Genomic DNA, 9,637 nt, shown 5'->3' on the forward strand with positions numbered 1-9,637 from the left:
CCATGCAGAGACTGCAGCCTTGGGGGAGGCGGATGGCCGGAGGCCAGGAATGATAAGGCCGCGAGGAGAAGTAGAGAGAACAGAGACTGAGGGGGAGGGTGTGGTGGAGCCCTCTGCCTTCAGCGAAGGATCTCTGTTCCCGAGACCCAGGCCCCAGGGCAGTAAAAATATGGGGGGGGACAGGTGTCCCAAATGGTGAGAGGCGGCCATTTCTTGGAACTGGGCGACAAGCATTCTTAAAAGGACCTAAGGAGCAGTTTGGATCCATGGACAGTGGTGAGAGCACTGGACATGGAAGGAAGATGGTCACCGCGGCAGATTTTCTTCGGGCGGCTGCCGCATGTGACACAGAAGCACAGGAGGTTCCACTGTGTTTCCAGGGGAAGCCCATGGTATAAGAGGGAGACTCCTCTCTCTTGATGAACTGGGGAGAAGCTTGTGTGAAAGAGGGTATTAGACTGAGAATCGATGTGTTAGAGGGGATTTGAATGTTAGAGAACTGGGGGGGAGGAGGAGTGTTTTGGGAGTTCCATTGTGGATCATTGTGTGTGTTTTTTTTTCTTTTTTTTCCCTTATGTTTCTGTGTTGTAGATTATTAAAGTGTTGTGTTTTTCCCTCCATCCCCGAATGGAAGCCTGCTTTGTTCTGTTCCTGGGTCACATCTCACAGCAACCCTTTTGGAAATATACTCTTCATGGAGGCCCTGGCATTGTGCTAGGGTCAAACCATGACAGCAGGAAACTGAAAACTAACTGGAATTGGTGCCTTCATTTAAAGTACAGCAAACAAATCTCTGCTGCTGTATTGCACGTTTTCTGACTGAACCAGACTGACCTGCAGACAGAGCCTCACCCTTCAAGCCTAGTTTAAGAGCTAAATCCAGGCAAATTGTAATGAAAAGTGTAGTGCCTGGTCTAATTCTACTTATTCACCAAAAAAACCTCAAAATGAAGAAAATGGATCAACAATTCCTCAGTTCTTCATCTACTGTAAGAACACAATCACTCACTGGCTGCACTGGAAGCAGGATTTCTGTTCATTTTGCTTCTTGTTCCAGTTTTAAGATGAGTTGCTATGTAAACTATGGATGTCAGTCTGAGAAGTAGCAATACTGTTCTTAAATGCACATGGGTTTTCCCCAGCAGTCAGTAATTTGGCACTAATGCTGCAGGCAGTGGGGGCTGAGCTCCTCTGGGGGTCCCTGCTCCAGGGACTCCTGCAGATCCAAACTGCAACAGAAACCCAAATGTTTGCAAATACTCTGTACCTGAAGGACCTCTCCAGCAGCAAAAGCAGCCACCAGCACTCAGTTTTGGCTTGGACTGTCTTCACAGTTTCTCCTGAGAGCAGAACATGGGGAATAAACCAACAACTCCAGGGTTTGGAAAATTCCCATTTTCATTCCCATTCCCAATTTCACATTCCCAACTGCCTAACTGGGCATTTATTGCCTACTGTCTTTGGAAGTAGGAATATCCTGGAAGACCATCCAAAACCACTACCAAGTACTGCAGCTCAGCCCACCCTTCTGTAGAAAATACAGAATTGTGAAAACTATACTAGTTGAAAAATTTAAGGCCTTTTCATTCTCACAACTATAAAATTTGAAAACTAACCCCTTAGACAGAAGCAAACAGGCTACAAAGCACACATTACTCCTCAGTTATCTACCTCACAGTTTAAAAAAACAGAAAGAGCAGAGAGTGCTTCAATATTTGCTACAGGAAGATGAATAGGATTAAAATTGGTATACATTAGCCCTTTCCTAAATCTTCCTAGTTTTCATGACACTGGGTATGGTGGATGACTGGACTGGTGCAGCCCTCATAGCAGAACAACTCAAGTCCTTTTTGACCTGGATTTTTCAAAGAGACAAGACTCACTTCAAATGGTGCTTCTTGAAAGTGACTCCTTCCAATTATCAGGATTGCAAAACTCCCTTGCCATACCTGAACACCTCTGCCTTATCTGCAGAGTTTAAAATATTGCTGCTCCTGCTCTCTTTCCAAATCCACTTTTGTAAGGTGCAACTGCAGAGTGTAACTGCAGAGGAATCCACCAGCACCTCAGCTACATCTACAAGGGACTCTACAGAGCTGCATTATGAAATCTATTTTACTTTGTGGAGACTTCTGATTCACTATGAAAGATTTTTCCTGCTGAGTGTTTTAAAGAAATGAAAAGCAACTGGTAACTTGTGATAGGGAGAGGGGAACATTTGGGTACAAAGCTGGGAGGGAATAATTGAAAAAGACACCGGTTTCTCACAACCAAGAAGTTGCACTCATGCAGTTCTCAGCTATTCTGAGGTCTTCTTTCCCATTATATGCCCATGCAGTGTTTAAAGAGATGGTTTAAAAAACCAAAACCAATAAAAAAATCAAATCCACTTATGCCACTTATGCACTCTGGTAATTTAACACCAAATGTCTGACCAGAGTGAACCCTGTTATTTGACCACTAGGCACATGGCAAGAGATCTTGGCTACAGTCACTTCAAGGTTTCTCCAGTTCCTGTTTCCAGTGGTGCAGGTTTGAGCTGTGGAATGAAATGATGAGACCTGAGGGCAAAATCTCAGTGATGCTTCCACCTGGATAAAGGAGCTATCACTGTGCAAACAACAGGCAAATGAAATGCATCTTCCCTCTCCTCAAGGCTGCTTTAAATCACCACCCTGGTCCAGTGACAGTGCTCAGGCTGGTTTTGCTTTCTGTTAAAACTTCAAATGATAACAAAACCTGAGAGAAGCTCCCCCACCTGGGCCTGCTCCAACAGCAACTAGCAAGCCATATGCCCTAGCACAGGTGACTGCTATTCGGTCTTGTAATCAAAACCCTGGCTAATCTGGCCCTTGAAATACCATTATCAAAGACACTGACACTTCCTGGTCACTGGTGGAGTGGTGAGGAGTTGAAGAGATACAGCCAAGATTGCCTATTCCAAAAGTGACCTCCTTTGCCACCAGTCCCCTGCTAAATGCTCAGACCTTTGGGTCTGCATCAGTCTCTTTCCCAACCAAATGTCTTCCCACCCCAAAATACCAAGTTCAAAGTAATTTCCTCCATTTTTGTAACTCGTACGAAGGTTACAGAAAATAAAACTGTGGGGACAAATGTTGAGTACGTTTTTCAGAGGGTCTGACTTTTAGGACCACCTCTCCAAAGTCCCTTTTTAAAAATAAGACACGAAAGCAAACAGGATTGTGTCTAACTTCTATAAAATTGCTGGTTTCACAGGAGGAGGAGGAGGAGAATATGGCTACCATGCTACTCAGCATTAGGGTGAAGCACCATCTAAATTCCAGTAAAGTTTGGGATATCAGCTAGCTCTTCTCAGCAACAGCACCTCCAGCCTTCCTCAACGTCCTTGCTGTCAAGCTTGATGCTGTCAGTGTTCTCACTGAACATGGGCCCTCCATGCCTCATCATCAGCTCTGTGGCCACCTTCACAAAGGCCTCCTCCACGTTGCTGGAGTCCTTCGCCGAGGTCTCTATGGCACAGATGATGTTGTCATAGTGCTCAGCCAGGCTCTGGGCTTCCTCCAGCTGAACCTCTCTAAGGTCACTTAGGTCAGACTTGTTTCCTGGAAGGAAAGGGAACAACAGAGGGTATAAGGTCTTGTTTGTGTCACAGGGAGTGCTTGGCAGGAGGGTCTCAGGTTGCCCAAGGAAGCTGAAGAACTTCCATTCTGCTCTTGTATTAGCAGCTCTACAGGCCCCAGGAGCTGCATCTGAGTCCAAAACATTCCGGCTGGAAAGCAGAACTTCTAGCAAAGAACTGACAAACTCTGATTGCCCCAAAGTCCTTCCAAAATCCCCTGTCTGCTCAAGTGGGTGTGTGTTCCAAGTCACCAAAACACATCTGCTTGCTGTGATGGAACTTCCCTGGGCAGGGAAGGGAAGGGAAGGGAAGGGAAGGGAAGGGAAGGGAAGGGGACTCTACAGCAGCTGTGCTTCAGAACTGGGAAATCCTGAGCATCCCAGTTCTCCATTAAATGAGATGCAAAGGATTCAAAGCTGTCTACTCCTTAACAGAAGTCAACCAAAACAAAACATCTCTGCTCCAGTGAATCTGCTCTTTTGGTAAAATTTCCAATCGGGTCTGTTGCACACACCTTAACTCCAAGCAAAACCTAAACCTGAGGCCACATTACAAGAGCATTCCCAACTCACCAATCAGTAACTGCACGATGTTGGAGCCAGCATACTTCCTGACATCCTCGATCCAGCTAGGGATGGACAGGAAGGAGCCCCTCTTGGTGATGTCGTAGGCCAGGATGGCCCCGTTGACGCCGCGGTAGTAATACTGTGTGATGGTCCTGAACCGCTCCTGGCCCGCCGTGTCCCAGATCTGCAGCTGAGGGGACACAGTGGGGTCAGAGCAGCACACAGGCACACACAGGGACACACAGTGACACACAGGGACACCCTGAACAGCTCCTGGCCCGCCGTGTCCCAGATCTGCAGCTGAGGGGACACAGCGGGGTCAGACACAGCACCCAGGGACACACAGGGACACGTGGGGAACTCAGGACTCCTGGACAACTGACCACTATGATTAAGCAGAAGCCATTTATTGTTTACATGATGCATTTATTTACAGATTCTAACTCTCTGCACACACTGATCACAGCTCTCCTGTTGGTGCCCTTGCTTGTCCATGAGTTCTGTGTGCACCTCTCAGAATGTGTGACTGGTTACAGCCCAGGTGGCTCACAGCTCTCTGCTATCTCTTTCTTGTGGTCTTGGAATTCAGTTTCTCAGCTTCTTCTTTATTACTTCAGCACAGTTTATGTCCTAGTAACATTGATGGATTCCAGAGAGCCCTGAGAAAATTCTGGTAAGAACAGTTACAGGTGGGATGGCTGGTGCCCACTGCAGTCCAAGTTGTTCAGATACAGTGACACGCAGTGACACACAGCACCAACCAAGGGACAGGACTTGATCCAAGAGCCTTGATCCACATCTCCTGTATATGAAATGCACTCTAGCCCTGTGTTTATCCAGCCTTTTGCACATGATCCAAGGACGAGAATATATACTTGAGAACCTTGATATAAACATATACATAATAACTACATATATATACATGCATATATACATACACACACACATATATGTATGTAATATATGCTGAGAACTTGGCTGCTCAGAGGTTGTGCCTGCATCAGTTGGGACCCTGGTTTCCTGCCAGCAAGCTCCTTCTGTGGCAGGTTTTGGAACTCTCCAGCCCTTTGTCACCCTTGGCAGCAGAACAGGGTGCCAGCCTGCAGCCAAGGTCACCTGGTGTGTCCCTGACACTACAGGTGGGTTTTGGCCACCACACCATCTGTGGCTCTGCCAGCTCTGTGATGGGCAGGAACAAAGGGAGCAGGATGTGGTCACATAATCTGAGAGCACTGAGGCTGCTTTAGAAGGAAATATCAGACAATTGAAAGAATAAAGGTAAAAGAGTGTGCAAACAACATGCCAGCAACCTTAGGTCTCAGTGAAGTCGTTGAAGGATCTGTCAGTCTCATCACCTGTCTTTCCTGGGTGGCAAAACACACATTGGGCAGGAGGAGAAATGCTTGGTTTATACAATTTGCCTAAATCCAGCAGCATAAGAATTATGAGTTTGGTATAAAGTTTGAGTTCCCAGAACTAGATGTTCCAGAGGAAGAAACCAAATAATTCAGAGTGGACAAACACAGTATGCTGCTCATAGGGAATTTCTTTGTAAACCCTGTTGTTTTATAGGTTGTCTAATGTCCTGGAACATGATGGCTTATATTCCAGGATCTTTTAATCTAAAGTGACTGTGGATGTCCTCATCCTCAGTATAAATCTCTAATCCTTTCTGAATCTTCCAAAGCTCTTGGCTTCAATATATAGTCACACAAAATGAAAGAAGTTCCTCCCATAAATTTATGTTCTGTTGCACTTTCACTTTTCTATCCCCAACTGGTAAATGGAAGACCACTGCTTGTCTTTTTGTGCCATTCCTTATATTCTACATCTCCACTGAAACAGGACCTAAGCAAATACTACTGGGGTTTTGAATCCTCCCATAGGGTGGACCTTTTATGGTTTCCCCTCTCTCTGAACCTCCTTATTCTAAAGTGTTGTCAGCAACTTAACACAATGTGCCAGAGCCACTGTATACTAAATAATATGAAACCATTTTTATTTTTATTTCTTTTGCACAGTAGCGTTTTCTTAGTATCTTCTGCCTCTGCTGCATTTTTGAGCAGCAAATTTCCCTTTGGAAAAGGCTGTGCTGATAAGATCTCACTTCCTGTGCTAAGCAAGCATTCAGATCCAGCTGATATATGTACAGCTGAAAGGGAATCAATCCCAGCAGAAAGGACTTCTCAGAGCAGGGGAAGGACTGTAATGGACTCAGAAAACCACAAAGATTATTAATGAAACAGATAATGGTTCAGAGCAGTCAGCAGCAATTAGCAGAACCAGGAAACTGAGGGCAGGTTTATGGGTGATCTCTGCACTCGAGCCTCCCACCAGCCCTTTGTGGTTGTTAAATCTCAGTACCTGATTATGTCAAGTGCTAGAAAAGGCTAATGATGATTACCCAACTCTTGGGAAGGGCCTGAGGGATTCTGTGCACACAGACAGATTGGAAACATTTGAATTAAGAAATAAAATTGTTTTGGCTTACACTTTTCATGTGGTGTAAACAGAAGTGCAGAGTGACTGAGCTAAGAACAACTCCCCCTCCAGTTTGGAAGCCTGAAAACCTTGGATGGTCACATCACCTGTAATCTGAATAATGTCTTCCAGCATTAAGAACACACACTATAGACACAGCAAGGAGGTATTATGAACCACATCACTTAATGTAAAGCAAGTTGTATTTCTAAAGGAAAAACACAGCTAGTTTGCTTGACAGCATCTTTAGAAAATTCTAAGAAAAAATATTTCCATGTAACACTAATCAGTCTGATACATGGTTAAAAATATAATTTAAGTAATTAGAAAAATACCATTTCTGATCCTAAGTAAACAATATTTTCTCCAGCATGTCTACAGAGATAAATTTCACAGAATTCTACTGAAAAAGAACAATGACAACTATTAAAAAAATACCAATCACAACTATTACAGCTCATGCACAATAAAATCTTTATATAGTATTTCTGTTAAACTATATTTACAAGTATGTAACTCTTAATAAAAAATAACAATTGAAAACTCTTTGGAAAAAGAAATGTAGTCTAAATACTTAAAATACTCTCCTTCAAGATCTGCATTCCTCATTTTTCTCCTAAGTGGAAGTACAGAACAGCCCAAAAAAAGAAAGCTTCAAGACCTTGCTCTTTCTTCCTTGTTTTTTGTAAAACACTTAGAAATAACACCCAGGTTTTGTTACAGCCAGGTGTAAGCAGTGACAATATGAAAAAGCACACCTGGGAACTCTGGCTGATTTCCTGGGGCACTCCTAAAGTCCCTGGCACCAGGAACAGACACATTTGTCACTTTCTATGTACAGAGGCAGGTTTCTACCTTAAAGGAGAAGCCCCACTCCTCACTGCCAGAAAGTGTGGGAGAGGCACCCACAGCTCAAACACAAAACCTGAGTTTGCTCTGCAGCTCCTCAGCCAGACACTGACAGGGAAAGGTGTGACACTAACGAGGAAATAAACACTGCTGCAGGGTATGAAACTGCTAATCCCTCTCTTTTCTTAAAAAATGCCAGCCTTCATTTCTGTTTTCTGCAACTTTCTCACCTTAATACTCACCAAAGTTAATTTACAAGAAAAAACCAGCAGAGGACTTTGACATCTACTTTGGTAAACACAGGCCAAGACTGAACTGCATCACTGTATTTGTGTGTCACCAAAAGTATGGCTTGGGCTGCCTCTGAACTCAGTCTGTTTTTGGGTGGCTCCATGATTATTCCTTTTCAGGTCTGGATATATTTTCTGGTGATCCATGGTTGCATTCCAGCCAAGAGCAGAGGTTAGAGTACTCAGGCTGGACCAAAGGCTTTCAGCTTTACAATTCCATCATCCTCCTGCAGGCAGTGACTGAATTAAATGCTTTTTAGTCTAACGGGGGCTAAGGATAGCTGCAGGACCCCCTTCTGGAGGGGCTGGCGAAGGGACCGCTCGCAGTTTAAAGCATCCACTATAAACCCGAGATGCTTTCAACATTTTCTCCCCACTGTTTACTTGCACCCCTGTGCTCAGAGGGTGAGAAGAGTTGCAGGGAATCTGTGCCACTGAGAATCTGAGGATAGATCCAGGGTGTACATGTCCTGGGCTCTTTCTGACCCTAGTAACCGGCTGATTTCCCCCAGCATAACAAAAACAAAACAAAACAAAAAAACCAAAAAAAAAAAAACCCAAAAAACCCAACTATGTTAGAGTTTATTGGTTCCATAAAACAGAACCGTGAAAATGGCACTTCCTGTGACACCCTGTAAGCAGTGTCTTAAGATAACAGCATGCCTAATTTAAGAACCTTCTCTCAACCTGCCAGTTCCACATCCCCTTCTGGAAACGCGGCAGTCCAGCTGGCCCCGCGCCTGGACCGCCCTGCCCCGCTCCGCTCCGCCCGGCTCCGTGGCCGCGCCGGGACCGCCCATGCCCGCTCCGCTCCGTCCGCGGCCGGACTGTGAGGGCTCCGTGCGGGACCGGTTAACGAGCGGGGCTCGGGCGCTGTCCCGGCACGCGGTACCAGCCGCAGGTGCCCGCGTGGCGGCCCCGGCCGTCCCGTGTGGGCAGCACGCGGTGGCGGTCCCGGCGGGCTGGCGAGCCCTCAGCCGCTGCCTGAGGGAGGATCCGCTCATGCCGCTGCCCGGCCGCATCCTCGCCGCAGGGACACGTGTTGTGTTGTGTCCTGCTGGCTTTGTGTGTTCCTTTTACAGAAATAAACAGGTGCTGCTGGCTTGCCTGGCCGGCTTTTCGCTTTCAGGTCTGCGCTGGGTGGGGTTTGTTTCCACGGGCACAGGCCCAGGCTCAGGGCGATGGTTTTGCACCCTTGAGGGGTCCTGTGCGGCCGAGAGAGGGCTTTGGAGCTGCTAACATCCAGCCTTGGAGCTGCTAACATCCAGCTCTGGAGCTGCTAACATCCAGCCTTAGAGCTGCTAACATCCAGCTCTGGAGCTGCTAACATCCAGCCTTGGAGCTACTAACATCCAGCCTTGGAGCTACTAACATCCAGCCTTAGAGCTGCTAACATCCAGCCTTGGAGCTGCTAACATCCAGCCTTGGAGCTGCTAACATCCAGCTCTGGAGCTGCTAACATCCAGCCTTGGAGCTGCTAACATCCAGCCTTGGAGCTGCTAACATCCAGCCTTGGAGCTGCTAACATCCAGCCTTGGAGCTACTAACATCCAGCCTTGGAGCTACTAACATCCAGCCTTGGAGCTACTAACATCCAGCCTTAGAGCTGCTAACATCCAGCCTTGGAGCTACTAACATCCAGCCTTGGAGCTACTAACATCCAGCCTTGGAGCTACTAACATCCAGCCTTGGAGCTACTAACATCCAGCCTTGGAGCTACTAACATCCAGCCTTAGAGCTGCTAACATCCAGCTCTGGAGCTGCTAACATCCAGCCTTAGAGCTGCTAACATCCAGCCTTGGAGCTACTAACATCCAGCCTTGGAGCTACTAACATCCAGCCTTGGAGCT

General features: G+C 46.3%; 1 protein-coding gene across 1 annotated transcript in view; it reads right to left on the reverse strand.

The window, feature by feature from the left end:
- Window positions 1-3,141: 3,141 nt before the first annotated feature.
- The window catches only part of LOC120504517, an 8,990-nt gene continuing 2,494 nt past the window's right edge, over window positions 3,142-9,637 (reverse strand). The window contains exons 3-5 of the mRNA XM_039714030.1: window positions 8,645-8,860; window positions 4,174-4,467; window positions 3,142-3,584 (exon numbers count right to left, since the gene is read on the reverse strand). Of these exons, the coding sequence (XP_039569964.1) occupies window positions 3,334-3,584; window positions 4,174-4,467; window positions 8,645-8,860 (761 nt within the window). The 3' untranslated portion in view covers window positions 3,142-3,333. The remainder of the gene's footprint in view (window positions 3,585-4,173; window positions 4,468-8,644; window positions 8,861-9,637) is intronic.

This window comes from Passer montanus, unplaced genomic scaffold (genome assembly GCF_014805655.1).
Source record: "Passer montanus isolate IOZ18808 unplaced genomic scaffold, ASM1480565v1 scaffold299, whole genome shotgun sequence".
Taxonomy (NCBI): Eukaryota; Metazoa; Chordata; class Aves; order Passeriformes; family Passeridae; genus Passer; species Passer montanus.